The 15,386-nt window shown below is 65.0% G+C and overlaps 1 protein-coding gene across 16 annotated transcripts in view; it reads right to left on the bottom strand.

Moving 5' to 3' along the window:
- The window catches only part of TNS1 (tensin 1), a 49,695-nt gene that overhangs the window by 6,871 nt on the left and 27,438 nt on the right, over positions 1-15,386 (bottom strand). For 7 of the 16 annotated variants that reach the window (XM_084524414.1, XM_084524419.1, XM_084524413.1 and 4 more), the window contains 10 exons: positions 12,394-14,091; positions 10,589-10,675; positions 8,049-8,227; positions 7,668-7,806; positions 5,900-5,992; positions 5,229-5,264; positions 2,749-2,923; positions 1,764-2,632; positions 705-791; positions 171-302 (listed from right to left, as the gene is read on the bottom strand). In XM_084524414.1, the coding sequence (XP_084380540.1) occupies positions 171-302; positions 705-791; positions 1,764-2,632; positions 2,749-2,923; positions 5,229-5,264; positions 5,900-5,992; positions 7,668-7,806; positions 8,049-8,227; positions 10,589-10,675; positions 12,394-14,091 (3,495 nt within the window). The remainder of the gene's footprint in view (positions 1-170; positions 303-704; positions 792-1,763; positions 2,633-2,748; positions 2,924-5,228; positions 5,265-5,899; positions 5,993-7,667; positions 7,807-8,048; positions 8,228-10,588; positions 10,676-12,393; positions 14,092-15,386) is intronic. The other 9 variants (XM_084524406.1, XM_084524416.1, XM_084524412.1 and 6 more) reach the window with 7 other exon arrangements.

Raw genomic sequence — 15,386 nt, 5'->3', positions numbered from 1 at the left:
GCCCAGCTGCAGATGCCCCCCAGGGGCTGGCAGGGGCTGGCAGGGAGGGATGCTGCCACATCAGCGCATACTCAAGGGCACGTCTGGCTCAGCAGAGCCGCCTGCCCGCTCGTCCAGGGCTTGAACAATAGCAAGCATCCCGGCGTGGGAAGCAGGAGGGCGCACAATACCTTTCTTGTTCTGCTGCATGACCGTGGGAGGCGGGGAGGCTACTTTCATGGCGAGGCCGTAGGCTCCCCGGAAAGAGTGGCTGTCGCGGATGATGAAAGCCCCCGGCTCCCTGTCCTTCAGCAGCGCGATGGCTGTGGGAGAGAAGGGCAAACCTGAGACCTGGCACAGCCGGAGGCAGCGTGCCCTCCCAAACCAGTGACGTGGGTCAGGACGGGGTGCCCACGCTGGGCACCACGACATTACCAGCTGGGTCGGGGACTCGAGTGGGTCTGTGGCTAGGAAGGGGCACATCTCACCCTTCTCAGTGCAAGATTTGCGCCCCAAAGGGCACAGCCCCACTGCTCCTGCCCAGCGGGGAGGTTTGGGGAGCCCACACTACACGAGCCAGCAGCTGAGCCAGGCTCCATCCACAGTACATCACTCCTAACCCATGCTCCTAAGGGAAACCCTCGCTAAACCCCACGGAGCTGCAGCTCTCTCAGCCCCAGGCACACCCCAGCTCCCGAGTCCTTCATCCCGTGCCATCTACGCACCTTGCTCCCTGGAGATCTCCGGCTTGTACCAGTACTTGGAAGTGTCCTGCACAAACTTGACGTTGGCACGAGTCTCGGGGCTGATGTCTGCAAGGAGGAAAGAAGGAAAGAAATCAAAAGAGGCTGTATCTTAAACCCTGCATGAGTTCTCAGCAAATCCTGCCTGCAGAGCAGCACGGCTGGTTGACCTTGGTACCTTCACCTCCTTTCAGCCCCAGCACGCTGTGTTAACCTCAACCTGCTGCTCGGTACAGGGCCAGGTTGGGCTTCACCTGGAGCGCACGGCATGTACAGCTCACCCTGGGGCCTCAAAGGGCTGGGAAGAGCCCCTCTGCCCCACAGGCAGAGACAAAACAGGGCTTCAACATTTAAAAGGGAGCTGGCCCTTCGCAATCCAGGCTTATGGCTTCGCCCCAGCGCTCCCAGTTCCGAGGTCCCCACTCCCCTGGTGGCTCCCAGCCACCACGAGTCACGGGGCTGGCACAGGCGCCGGCGAGCCCACAAAGGGCCACCTGCCTGGCAGCCAAACCGGAGAGGCAGCCGGAGCCACGGCTGCCCCGGCGCTTTATTCCCCGGCTCCTATCAGCCCGATCTTGGCGTCACGGAGGCGTCTCGTAACGGGAGCAGGGGGCAGCGCTTCAGGCGCAGCAGCACGCAGGGCACGGCACCCCTTTGGAAACGAGGAGGGGGCACGGAGCGCGGCCGCGGGGGCTCCCCAGGGTGCAAACACCAGGAACGGGGCCAGGAGGTCGGCGCGTCCCCACGGCAGAGAAAAGCCAGGCGGATGCGAGCTGCCTCCGGGAGCTTTGATCTTCCCTGTACACAAATCCCCGCGCTGTTTACACCAGCACGATGGTCCCGGTGCCGAGCCGGTATTTTTCCTGTTTGGATTCACTGGTTTTGAAAAGCAGAAGAAGCAGGAAATGGCCCTAGTCCCGGCAGTGCCGCGGGCTCGCAGACAGACAGGAGTAAATCAGGACACAACCCCTTCCTCGTGGGACGCAGAAGAGAAGGGGACAGGGGGTGGCGAGGAGCCAGGGAGGCGACGGCATCGCTCACCTGGCATGGAAAACTTGGAGAAATCCGGCAGGGTGTGGGAGAAAGCCACGGCGCTGCCGCTGCTGGGGCTGGACATGCCGCTGGAGAGAGGCGAGGAGGCCTTGCCGTTGACGGTGGCGTAGTTGGGCAGGCTGTTGGCGCGCTCCCCGGCCGACATCCGCCTCTTTTCGGGCAGCGCCGGCTGCGGCGTGGGGCTGCCCTGCCGGTAGGCGGCCGAATCCGGCGAGGAGGAGTGCGGCGTGCTGGTGCCCGGGTAGTACGCCGGCGAGACGGGGAAGGACGGCGTGGAGGGAGGCTGGTAGCCGGACGAGCTGCTCTGCCGGGACAACGTCGGGCGCCTCTCCTCCGGGCTGGAGTAGCCGTAAACGGGGCTGCCGGGTGGCACCGCCGCCACCGCCGCTTGGTGCCGGGCGAGGCTTGGGCTCCCTGGTGGCACAGCCAGGTTGCCGTGGGGGGCTACGGCGTGCCGGCCCAGCCCGGGGCTGCCGGGAGCACCGCCGACAGCGGGGTTGACGGCTCTTCGCCCAAATCCAGGGCTGGGAGGCGTGTTGGTAGCCACTGTCCGGTGGAGGGTGCGGGGGCTCCCCGGCAGCGCGTGGACGCCCACCACGTTGACCTGCTGCTGCTGCTGCGGCCGCGTTTGGGGGTCCGGCTGGAAGCCGGCTCGGCCATCGGGGTAGTCGGGGCTGGCGTAGAGCGAGCCCGGGGTGGCCACTTGGTAGGATGAAGGAGACGGGGTTTGGTAGCTGCTGTGAGCAGAGGGCATCTGGGAGGCGACGGGCGAGCGGTAGGCTGGCTCGGCCGCGGCGTGGGGAGGCGTCACCGTGCCGTGGGGGCTGCCCTCGGAGGGGTAGCTGTGCAGGGAGGCACTGGGGAGAGATGGGGAGAGGAGGATTCAGCCCCACAGCGGTTCCCACTGCTGCCTGGCACCCCTCCTGCACGCACACCGAGGGAAACCGAGGCACGGCACCAGCAGGCTGCTTACCCGTCCACGCTGTGAATGGGGCTGCTGGTGGAGACGGGGCTGGGGGCGGTGAAGGAGTTGCCGAAGGCGCCGTTCCTGGTGGGCACCTCCAGGCCCCCGGGCTGGGCGGCCGGCAGGGTCCCCCCCCTGCCCGTCGTGGCAGTCCGGGCCACCGACTCGACATAGCTCCTGGGCTCTGAGGAGAAAGAGAAAGGGAAAGGGATGAGCTGACAGCTCACACCGCCGGCAACGGCACGGGAACGGGGCCGTGCCCTTATCCCCATTTTAGGGGACACTGCCTCACTCGGTGCCATGCCACGGCTCCCCCCACCCAGCTCTGAATCAGTGTCCCTGCCCAGACAGGACACCACATGGCACACATCGTGCTCCGTGCTCATCCTCAGCCCCTAAAAATAGAGCCGGCGACGCGGCCCAGCCTGCGCTGACTCACGGGGGGACAGAGGGTGACGTCCTGCACAGCCACCTCTCCCAGCCACCTCCAGCAGCGGCGACCAGAGAGCAGCTCCAGCTATTTCCACGGAGCCATCCAACGCCTTCCCCAATCCCTGCTTGGAACTGCAGCCCGTGAGCGCTCCCAACAAAAGCAATTTTCCTTTGGAGCCGCCGAGCTGGCCCGTGCCAGGAGCAGCCGTCACCCCAGCCCTCCCTCCTTGCCTCCTCCCTTTCCCTGCGAGTTTCTCCCCCGTTTTTGGTGCAGAGCAAGGGGGAAAATGATGGGGTCCATCCCTAGCAATGCTCCCGGAGCACCCCAAGGGAGATTTGCTTCGGGCTGGGCATCCTTGCAGGTCCCCAGCTCCAACAGCTCCTTGCAGGGCCGGCTCCAGGCTGGCCGTGCCCGAGGCGGCTCCACAGCAGTAATTAGCATTACAAACATTATTATTATTATTAGTCATAACAGGCAGGCTCTGGCTATGCCCGCAGGCAAGACAGCCCCGCTGACAGCCAGCAAGGCCAACGCACAGCTCTGTGCTCGGGGCTGCAAGGAAAAAAGATGGTCACGGGTCCCCCCTGAGCCTCGCCACGTCTCTGCGCAAGTATCCCCTCCACCTGCAGACACAGGAATCGATCCCGTGGGGCTGCTCTCGCCGCCCAGCCCTGCTCAACCACCCACCCCAGGAAAGAGCTGAGCCAAAAACAGAGCGAGGACATCAGAGGGGGCCGAGCAGCCGGCCGGACACGGGGTCAGAGCGACAGGGACAAGGCGGTGCCCAAGGGGGACAGCCAGGGCAGCTGCGAGAAACACATCGCCCGCTTGGGCAATTAAATTAATTTCACAGCTACTCACATCTCCCACCCGTCTCCCCACCCCAGCCTAAAATTAGCCAGACAGCACATATGAGTCAGCCTGCAAGAGGTTAAGACCAAAACGGCTGCAAAAATACCGGCCCCTCCTGCAAACGGGGAGGCTGAAACGGAGCAGGGGCAGGGGCTCGGGGGCGAGGGCAGCGGGGGGAGAGCCCACGTGTAAGCACGGACGTGTGCCACCGTGGGCACGTGCTTGAGTTGTTTGGTTCAACATGAGGGGAAAAAAAAGTACTGGGAAGATTCAGGAGGGATTTATTTTTTAGGTTGAAAACTTAGATCTGGCCTCCTGGTGTTTTCTTGGAAGAGGCTGCGGAGACGGGAAGACAGCGGGGGAACGGAGAGGCCGTGAGTCACTGGGGGTGCAAGCGTCCTCCCCAGACAATGCCCACGGACTCTTTGACCAGTTTTGGAGTGGCACAGCCTGCCTGACACATCTCCTGCCTGGGGGATCCCGGTCCCAACCTGGGCACCTCTGGGAGCTCCCAGCGAAGTGCCCTGATGGTCACAGGCACCCCCGATTCCCGTGTGTGGAGCAAACAAATGGGAAACCAGGAGGCTGCTGCCCATGGGTAGGTGCTGTCTGAGCCCTCAGGCTCTCCAAAGCTGGCAATCTGAGCTCCTGAGGGGCTGGTGGGAAGGAGAGGGCTAGGGGGAAAAAGCCTGGTTTTATCCCAGCTTTTCTTCCTCTGGTGTATCCAAGAAGCCATCCCTGAAAAATCGGCTCTGGAAACAGGACGTTTGTGCTGTTTTCCTCAAGCAAACGCTCTCCCCAGTGTTACACAACGTGCAGGTTGGGGTTGTTTGCCTGTTGAGGAACTCCAAGGGAGAAACGCTGACTGGCGGAGCTGCAGGAAGCACAGCAAACACCCAGGGAAGAGCTGTCCTCTCCCTGGGAAGGATCTTGAACAAACAGCTCCCCAACCTGGCCCCGAGGGCCCAAAGTTTCATTAAAGAAGAAAGCAACACCACCCAACGACTGCTAGATAGCAGGAGGCACACGGGGGAGCTGGAGGTGCCCTGTCCCTTGGCCAGGGGCCACCCCAGAGCTCGCAGCACCCTATGGGTACCTGGGCACCCACGGCCAGACCAGGGCATCCTCAGGTGCTCCGAGTACTGGGCACGGACAGCCAGACGAGCAGGGAAGAGAGAGAGAGAGAAGGAAAAGCCTTCCTTACCTTCCGCAGAGGCAGCTCCCGCCTCCCCTTCTAGCTCTGAGAGACGGAGGGGGGCAGAGATGGAAGAGAGGCGTGAGGCAGAGAGAAAGAGAAATCCGAGTTAAGCAGCTTTGCCTGGCTGGGACGGCGCGCAGAGAGCAAAGGAGAGCCCCACGGCACCCCAGACACCTCCAGCGCCCAACCTGGGCACCCCAGAGGTGACGTCCAGAGCCCAGGTTGGGGTGGGGACGAGGGAACAGCCCAGCGAGGAGCCAGCATGAAGGGCTGCTCCCAGAAACCCGGCAAGCAACAAAAAAAAAAAAAAAAAAAAAAAAGAAGACAGGGAGTGCTTTATGGGATGGAGAGGGCTCTGGATACTGTTCTGGCTGACAGGCCTGGATGGCGGGGCTGCAAACCCAGCTGCGCTGGGAGGAGAAGGGATGAAAGGAGGAGGAAGGGTGAGGAAGAGCCAGGACCTTGACGTTTTCCAGCCTCCACCACCAGAGAGCCTCCCCTGCTGGGAGGTTGCTCGGCACGTCCCCGTATCCCGATGGGAAGAGACGAGGTCCCCAGAGCCACCTGGCCAAAGCAGGGAGGCAAAAAGCGCCTCCTCCAGCCACGGGACCCTCCCAAGGGGCTCCTCGCGGATGTCCCCCAAGGAAAACCACCCGCAGCCCCTGCCCTGCACTCACCTCCCACCGGGTGCAGCAGGATCTCGGCCGGGTTATGGGGTTTCAGCCCCAGCGCTGAGAGCGGGGTCTTGGCCAGGCCGGGCGGGGAGCGTACTGTCGGCACCGGGGAGGGAAAGGAGAGCGTTAAAGGGGGGTGAAGCTGCACGAGGGCTGGAGCTGTCGCCGCCCTGGATGCCCCATCCCACCCGCCAGCTGCAGCCGGGGGCTGCCAGGAGGAGGAGATGCCCCCGTTTGAAGCGACACCCCGGGGAGCAGCGCCGGTCCCCATCTCCGCCCGAGGATGCCCAAAGGGCAGCGCACAAGCAGCCTGCCCCGTTTTAGGGTTGGCAGGACGGAAAGTGGGCAATTCCCAGCAGGGCAGGCCCAGCCCCCACCTCTCAAGGTTGTCCCCATAAGGGAACGATCCCACTGTAGGCACAGAGCCTCCTTCCTCACCCCATTTCCCCCCCAAGCTCTCCCACCCCACCAGCCCCCTCTGGCGATCCCCACACCCGGCTGAGCTGGGCTGTCCCACCGCCCCATAAAAAGGGCAGCAGGGCTGCCAAAAACCCCACTCCACCCCCAGAACAGCTCGACGGGCAGATGAGGATGTTGGTACAGAGCACGTTCCCCGAAGGGTGGCCACGCACAGGTGAGCTCTGTACCCCCGTGCCCATACATACATACCCGGGGAGCCGCCTATGCATGTATGGCGATGGCATGGTTGTAGGGTGACGAGGGTTTGTAGGGCATGGCCGCACCTCCCGTCCCCTCCCGCCCCATGGGTCTGACCCATCGCCCCAATGCTGTGTTTCAGCAGCACCGTGAGCAGCCCTGCCTGCCAGCCCCCCTGGAGACACCTCCAGGATTCGTCCTACAGAATTCACCCTACAGGATTCATCCTACAGGATTCATTTCGGGACTCCATCAGCCAGGCTGTTCTGTCACCTCTCTGAGTGACTCATCCCCAAAATGAGTCACTGTCCCTCTGCCAAGGAGCTGCTGCCCCGGCCGGAGCCCTCGGGTCTCCAGGAACAACGGAGCCATTTCGGGGCTGCCAAGTGCCCCGGGGATGCTCCCACACAGGTGGTTTTTTTTTTTTTGGGGGGGGGGGGCGTAGGGAGGCTGACAACTTTTTGATGGGTTTCCCAGCTGACCGGCGGCTCCGTGGCACCGATCCAACCCGTGAGGCTGCACATCAGGGCTCGCCGCCAGCCCCGGTCACACAAACCCGGTCCCCACAAACCCACCGCGACTGGGGTTAGTTGGGAAGGAGCCAGAGGGGCAGAGACAGGGGGCAAGCAAAATCCCACACTGGCACTTCCCTGCTCTGTGCCCCCCCTGGAGTGGATCAGCATGCGAGGGGTCACCCCGAGACCCTGCTCCTGTCTGCGCCTCCTCCTGCCCCCTATAACCTGCCCTACAGCAGCAGCGCTGCCCTTCTGCCACGCCAGGAGGAAAGGTGGGGATGTGCCCGAAGGGGATGGGGCAAAAACGATGCAGCCTTTCAGACCCTGCCTCCTCTCTCCTCATCCCGCTCCCTGATCCCTTTTGGAGAAACACCCCGGAGAAAGGAGGATGGGGAAAAGCCGAGAGGAGGGTGGCGAGCGTGGGATGCAGAGGGCGGCGTGGAGAGGTGGGATGCGAAGGAGGGAAGAGGAGGGAGAGGAGGAGTGATTCTCGTGGCGGTGGGTGTGTGGAGCCCGGAGCTGTCTGACCCTTGGCGACTTTCTGGCTGGACAAGAGCCACCCACCAAGCCCCTCAGCCTCCCGGAGCCGCGGCACTTACGGGGGTCAGAGTAAGGGGTTTGTGGCGAGACGGGGAAGGCTGGGGTGGGGGGAGAAATCTCACCGCCGCCGGAGGTTGGGCTGCTGGGGGAGGCACCGTCCAGCTCCTCGAAGGCTTCCTTGTAGCTGTGGAGGTGAGGCTGGGGGGGAGAGCAAGGCGAAGGGTTGGCCCCGTCCATACAACGGGCGCAAACCTCCGGGATCCCCCCCCCCGAGGAGGAAAGCTTTCACCTCCTCCCAGCTATCCAAAAAGCAGCATTCATCCCCAATACCGCTGAGGATGCCACAAGTCCCAGAGCCGTCTCCAAGCCTTCCCCCTCCCCGGAGGCAGCCTCCTCTCCCCGCCAGCCTCCCCAAGCAGCGGCACCCGGTGCGCACGCACCTCCTTGGGCCTCCCTCCGGGGTTGGCCGCGATGGTGCTGACCACCTCGGGCGAGAGGACGGTGGGGCTGCGGGGCGAGCTGGGCTCCGGCGAGCTCTTCTCATAGTGGCTGTCGCTTGGGGTTCGCCGTCGGGCGGGGACGGAGCTCTCCTCCGGGGGCTTCTCCCGGGACTGCACCCCTGCGGGCAAGCACAGGGCGGTGAGAGAGGGGGCCAGCGGGATGGGGACCAGTGGGAGATGCTCCGGGGCTGATCCAAAAGGGTCTGGAAAGGGAGATCTGCCCAGCAGAGGTGGCAGCTTCAGCACTCACCTGCTCCTGTCCCGTAGCAGCACCAAACTCCTGGGCCAGCTGCTTTTAAGCTGGCTCAGATCTGGCGCAGGGACAAGGGAAAAAGCAAGCCAGGTTTGTGGCTAGTGGCCGGCTCGTTGCGTTAGCCCTACCAAGCACCACGAGCCCTGAGCTCGAGGACAGAGCATCCCCGCAGCAGCGGGTGTGAGGGGTGCGAGCATCCTGCGAGCATCCTATGAGCATCCTGTGAGCAGCCCGGGGAGCCAGCCCCGCTAGCGAGGGGATGGGGACGCTGCTCAGCAGAGCACTCGGGGTCTCGCAGAGCAGACAAAGAGAAGGGAGCAAGTCACCGCGGGTTTGTGTTGGCTGTGTGGGGCTGGGTGGCTCACCCCAGTGATGGGAGAAAGCTGAGGAATGGGGGCGGAGGTACAGGTGACAGCACCGTCCCCTCCGCCTTTCCCATGCGCCCTGCTCAGAGAGGCGTCGCGGTGGAGAAGGGAGAAAAAAAAAAAAAAAAAAAAAGTGAGAGAAAAGGAGACAAAAAAAAAAAGGAAAGAAAGAGGCCAGCAGCACGCTCCAGGAAATGCACTTCTCAAACACCAACTCCTTTCCCACGGGCTCGCAGAGGACGACCAGCCGTCAGCTGCTCCCCCTGCCCTGCAGGGCTCCGCGCCTCGCACCCGCTGACCTCTCCTCCAGCCACCCCTGCGCCCGCTCAGCACCGCGGATGCGGCCTCACAGCTCCGCTGGCAGGGAGAGAGGGAGGAGGGGTAGGAGGGAGGGAGGGAGGGAAGGAGGTGGCCCGGGTGCGTTTCGAACTAATCAGCGCAGTTAATGGCAGCAACAATAAAATCACCGCTCTGGGGAGCAGCGGCCCGGCTGAGAGGCGGGGGCCGCGAGCCAACGGGGCTGGCTCGAGCCGCGGAGGCGGCCTGGAAAATTCCACTAAGAGCAGCTTTGAAACACAACTCCCCGATCCCTTCTGCAGGTGCTCGGGGGCCAGCAGCTCAAAGAGACGTTGGTGGGGCCGGGGGGGACCCGGAGGGTCTCCGGGAAGCCGTGCGGCAGGCGTGCGTGGTGAAGGGGCACCCCAAACCTTCTGCCCTGCTCCTCGCGTCGCGGAGAGGCAGGGGCTGGGCTCCTCCACTCGCTCACGCCTGCACTGGTTGGCTTTTTTAATTTGGGGAGCCCATTGCTCCCCGGGGCTGTGCCGTGCCGGGGTGTCCCCAGGTCCCCAGGCTGCTGCGGGGGACAAGGGGCGGCACGGGGCCAGCCTCGGTGGCCAAGCTCCTGCCCCAGTGCTCAGGACGCCCGGCAGCTCACGGGATTTTCGCTGCTCCACTCCCCAGAAATGGAAAGCAGACGGGGACGGCGGGGAGGGGAGGGAGGAGGGGAAAAAAAAGGGACTCATTGTTCGGGAGCGGAGAGTGGGAAACTTCACAGGCTGCTCGGAGCGAAGCCTGGAGGAAACCCAGGCTCTGCGCACAGCCTCGCCGACCCCCAGGTGATTTATGTGCTGGAAACTACGCCTGAAAAGTAAACCCTCCTTTCCCCCCACGCTGTGCCCCCTCGCAGATGTACAGCCCGGCTCGGCCGAGCACCAGCTCCCCAAGGACGCCTCGCTGGGCTGCGGCACCGGGGTGTCCCCATCACGGCGCACCCAGAGCGGCCAAAGTGGGGGACAGCAGCATCCCCCCGTGTGGCCCACACTGCCAGCCCTTCCCCAAGCTCCCCCCTCTCCATCCTGGGGTGCCTCATGGATGTGAATGCCCATGTTTCACCCCAAAAAAGCACTGCGGGGCTGAGGCACGGTCCCTGCTGCAAGCCGTGCGCTCCAGGGTGCGCCTTCAATTTCCCAACCCATCCCTGGCCACGCCACGGACCAGAGTCCAGCCCAGCCAGGGACAGCCCCAGGAGCATTTTGGTCACGTTACTCTATGCCAAGGACTTGGAGGCTTCGAACCTCTTCAGAGAGGATGTGCCAGACACAAAGCCATGGGAACGAGGCACAAACCCAGGGCCAGGGGCTCCCCAGTCCACCAGGGGAGGCGGAGGGGGGCCCTGAGCATCGTCCTCCCTCCATCCCACGTCCATGCAACACACGGAGCACTCGGCATGCGGGGAAGGAGGGCGAGAGGGGAGGGAGAAGGGAGCAGGGAAGAGAAGGAAGAAGGGAGGAGAAGGAAAGGAGGGAGAAGGGAGAAGGAGGAAGGCGTGAGGAGAGGGAAGGAGGGAGGTGGACTGAACGAACCGGAGGAGGAGAAGGACCGTTGCTGTTTCAGAGGAGGACGGGGGGCTTTGGTGCTCTTGTTGAGGTCCCTGAGCTTGGCGTTGTACTCTGCCAGCGTACCAGGACAGGGTGCAAGGAGGGTGGGGGGGGTCACAAGGGACAGACACAGCCCCCCACGGGGAGAGGAGAGGGCAGACAGGACAAATGTCACGAGATACAAAAGGGAGACAGAGAGAGAGAAAACAAGAGAAAATTAGTTGGGCTCCGGAAGACGAGCCCGGGGTTGCTCGGGGTCCAAGGGAGCTCAGGCCCCACTTGGACGTGCTGTCACATCACCCAGAGCGCAGGGACATTGCTTCACCTCTGCTTAAACCCCCAGGGGGAAGAAACGGTGGCTCCCAGCCACACGTGGCCTTGTGCAACACCGCTGGTGCCCTGCCATCGTCCCCCCTGGGCACGGCACCGGGCAGGGACCTCCCCATCATAAGACGAAGGGACAGCTGCCTTGCTGAAGGGGACGGGGACATCGGGGTGGCAGGACGGAGGGGATGCAGGACGCTCCTCCTGGCTGCGCCGGGTCCTGAGGGCAGTTTTTAGCAGCAGGGAATGCAAAACAAACCCGGCCGTGCCCCGCTCCCGTCAGCCGTCCCCTCCAGCTCCACGCTGCTGCCTCGGGGACACCTCGTTCCTGCCAGAGGTCAGGCCGGCCACCCGCCCTGTCCCCGCTGGCACAGACGGACAGGCTCCAACGGGGACAGTTGGACATGGGCTGGGGCCGTCCCCGCACGCCGCTCCTGCCCAGGACACCCGGCGGCTGTGGGGTGGGACCGAGCCCAGCACCGCACCCAGGACCCTTCCCCGGCCCCAGCACTGGGGGCAGGATTTTCAGCCGACACCAAGCGACCCTTTCCCACTCGTTCCAAAGCCTCTTTTCAGGGCTCTCCTTTTCTCCATCCTACTTTTTCCCCTCCCCGTAGCTGTTCGATGGGTTTGGGGGCGTGCGGGATCTTCTCCTTACAACATCCAGCCCCGACACCCAGCGCCGTTTGGGCATCCCGGTATCCTTGGGTTTGCTGGCTCACCCTGGCTCCCTGAACCCCTCTGTGGGCCTGAACCCCCCAAAACGGGGTTCGGATGGATGCAAACCGCCCCCACCGCCCCCAGCGCCCCCCATCCTGCCCCGTGGCGCTGCCCCCCCCTCCTGGGGCAGCGGTGACTCAGCCGCAGCGCCGGGTGGGTTGGTGCTGTCGGATTTTTCCAGCCGAGCCTCTTCCCCCTCCCTCTAATACCGGGCGAGTTTCTGGACTGAGCGCAGAGCTGGAACGGACGGAGCTGCCAAGCCCCAGCATCACGAGCTGGCCCCGAGCCTGGACACATCCCCGAACCCTTCCCAAATGTCGCTCCGCAATTAAACAACTGCTCGCTAAGAGAACGGGAGGGAGGGCACCCGCGGTGCCGCAGAGCCTCAGCAGCTCCTTCCCAGGGAGCTGGGACCCTCCGTGGCCCTGAAAACCCCAAATCAGAGCCTAGGGCGGGCAGGGAGCTGGAACGCAGCCTCCCCTCCGCGGCACGGAGCCATCGCCGCCAGCAAGGTGCCGCTGCCCGTTCCTGCCCTGTTGTAGGGTGAGGGGGCTGCATCATTCCCCCAGAAACGGCGAGCTGCACCGGGGTTCTCCACCAGCCCTCCGTGGGCTCAGCCTGGGTCTGGCACAGCCGAGGTGTCACCGTCCCCCGTCCCTGTCACCACCACGCATGGTGCCACCGCCGAGCTGGCCCCCGCGCCACCTCCCACCCGCCCCCCACCCCGAGGAATCAAAGCGTCCTACCTGCCACCCTGTGGGCCACCAGGCCCTCCAGATTCAAGGGTTCTTCCGCTGATCTCGACAGGTCTTCGTAGCTCTCCAATCCCTTGGGGGGCATCTGGCTTTGTGCGGGGACGGTGGGGGACGGCGGGGAGGAGCCGAGGAGCTGCTGGGACCCCACGGGGCTATACGAGGTGCTGAGCGGGAGGACGCTCGCCGGCGCAACAGCGTGGCTGTAACTCCTGGGCTCCGGCACCGGCTGGTAGCTGTAGGGCGTATAGGTTTCCCGGTACTCGTGCACGGTGTAGTCTGGCTCCATCGCGCCTCGTCCCATGGGAGCTAGCGGGCCGGGAGAGTAGGCTTTGGCCAGGGGATCGGAGCCCACGGGGGTGCCAAAGGACCTCGGTTGGGCCACCTGCGGGGCCGGCTGGGCGTAGTGGCTGGCAAGCGGCTGCGCCGAGAGCGAGGAGAGCAAGGCGGCCGGTTTATCCGGGCGGGTGGCTGTGGGGACGCTCTGCGACTTGTGGACGGCGGGCGCGAGGTCCAGCATGAGGACGTCGAGCGCTTCGATGGACTGCTCGATCTCCCGGCGGGAGGGCGCCCGGGGGAATTCGGGCATGCTGTGGCTGTGCGGGGGCACCGGCTGCAGCGGGCTGGGCTGGGGGCTGCAGCTGGACAAGCTGGGGCTGTGGCTCTCCAAGCCGCCGTCCTGCAGCCGGGAAGGGGGCCGGCTGCCTCCTTGCTGCTGCCAGGAATTCAAGCCCCGCTGCACGGCCTCCCGGCTGCTGGTGCTGCGAGCTGGGGCTTGTGGCAGCGCCGGGTTCGCTTCGTATTTGGCCGTCCCGACGGCTGGGAAGGACTGCGAGCGGTGGGCACCGGGCAGGTCGTAGCCGTACACGTAGGACTGGGGTGCCGGGGGCTGCAGCCAGCCTGGGGAGGCCGTGGCTGGTGGCCGCTGCGGGTACGCGGCCAGGTGCTCCTGCGCGGATGCCGAGGGCCGCAAGTGAGCCAGCGGGTCGCGGAGGTGGTGGCCCACCAGGGCGTTCTGGTTGCCATAGGGGTAGGTGCCGTTGGAGAGCGGCTCGGCCTCGTAGAGCCCCTCCTTGAGCATCTTCTCAGCCCCGTTGTAGCTCGCCGGCCCGTTGGGCAGGGAGGAGAGGCTGCCCACCCGCGGCGCCTCGTGGTAGCCGGCCTCGCTGGCGGTGGTGGTGCCGTCCAAGGAGGAGAGCGTGCCCAGGCTGCCCACGCTGTGCCCGTCCTGGTTGGGCAGCTCGTCGTCCAAGATATCCGTCTCCCGCTCGGCCACCAGCGGCGCGGCGCCGCCGTTGACGTGCACCTGGGCGGGCACCACGTGGCGGCCCGGCACGGCGGGCGCGCGGGCGGGCACGGGGCCGGGCGCGTGGTTGTGCATGGGCGCCGCGCTCTCCAAGCCAAAGCCGACGAGGAGACGGTCCAGCTCCCGCTTCTCCTCGGGGCTCAGCACCGCGTGGCCGCCGGGCGCCCCGGGCGCCCCCGGCTCATCCGTCCGGTCGGTTTTGGTGGAGGCGGTGGAGTTGCCCGAGTCGCTGCTCACCGACAGCGTGTGCTCGACGTGGTTGGGAGTAGCCGAAAGAGGGAGGCGGGCGGCGGTGTTGACGGCGCCGGTGCTGCCGTGCAGGGAGTCTTTCTTCTTCACTTTAGCGTAGAGGCTCCCGTCCAGGGGCCCTTGCGTGTGCCCAACCTCTGCAAGGGGAGAAACGAACACGAGAGCCCAGATCAATGGCTGGCTCGCTGCACGGAGCTAATGGGTCCCATTAGCCGGTGGTTTCGATCTCTTCCGTGCCGCCGTAACGCATAGCTACCGGCATCGCCGTCTCCTCTGCACCCTCCGCAATCCCGCAGGCGCCACCATGCACAGACACCGGGGCCGGACCCCCTCCCCGTGCCCCCGCACGGCCCTGGCTCCGCGCGCCGTCCTTCCCTGCCCCGCAAGCACCGCATGCTCCGCCGACATCCAGCAAACACCCCCCCCGGGGCCGTGCAAAGTCCGTGCAGTTCTCCTCCTGGGCCCGTCGACGGGGAGGGTCAGGGCTGCCGGTACCGTGGGCTATTGCCTAATTGCTGCCCCGCGGCTCTGCGGGGCGCAGCCTGCACCCAAAGGGCCACAGGGCATCGGGGAGGAGGGAATGGGGGCTGTGGCAGCGCAGAGGGTGGGGGCGATGCACGCACACAAGCCTTAGGAGACAGGGGAGCAGTGGGGAGCTGGCCTCACGGGTCTCCGTGCCTCCAGCTGGGTGGATGTTCTCGGCCCGGGGATGGAGGGCAGATGAGCCAAGGACCCACTTTTCCCCTCCCCACCTGCTCCAACCTCCCACTCCCCTCCCGGACGAGGCAGGGACCCAGCCAGCCACCCATCCTTGACATTTTCTTCCCTGGCTGCAGACAGGCTCCCACCCTTTCTGTTCTTTCAGGGTGGGTGGATCTGCTCCGGACCTTCCCTCACGGCCGGACGCTTCCCCAGAGCTCCCCCACAAGCAGCATTTCTGCCCAGCCCTGGGCACACGGCGTCTCCTCCCCGGGGAGCCACCGGACACCCCACAGCTCGAAGCAACGCCACCCACCAACAACCCCACCGGGACACCCCACAACCAGCTCCGCAGGGCACGCGTCCTGCTCCGAGCTCCCCAGCTCCCACAGCCACCAGTTTCACCCTTTAAAGCTTCCCAAAGGGGTTGCCCAGCTTTTGGGAACGCAGCGAGGTCCCCAGGAGCCCAGCCACCGGGGTGGCATCGAGGACAGCCCCCCCCTCGCCGTGCCCGCTCTCCCCCCCCCCAGCAGCACGCACGGCACCGGCTGGGCTGCAGACTCTTGTTTTTCCAGCTCCCCGCCGAGGTTTCCTGGAAGGGGCTGCGAGCAGCATTAAACACTTTCTTTTGGAGGAAAAAATGACTCTTCTCTGGCCGGGGGCCAGGCGGCTGACTCAGGAACGGAAGACGGCCCTAATGCGATAGTGTGAAATCAGAGCGCTCCTATCTGCG

The sequence above is a fragment of the Aythya ferina genome, assembly GCF_964211825.1.
Source record: "Aythya ferina genome assembly, chromosome: 6".
Lineage (NCBI taxonomy): Eukaryota > Metazoa > Chordata > Aves > Anseriformes > Anatidae > Aythya > Aythya ferina.
The sequence above is the reverse complement of the archived record's forward strand: the minus strand, read 5'-3'. Positions and strand labels throughout refer to the sequence as shown.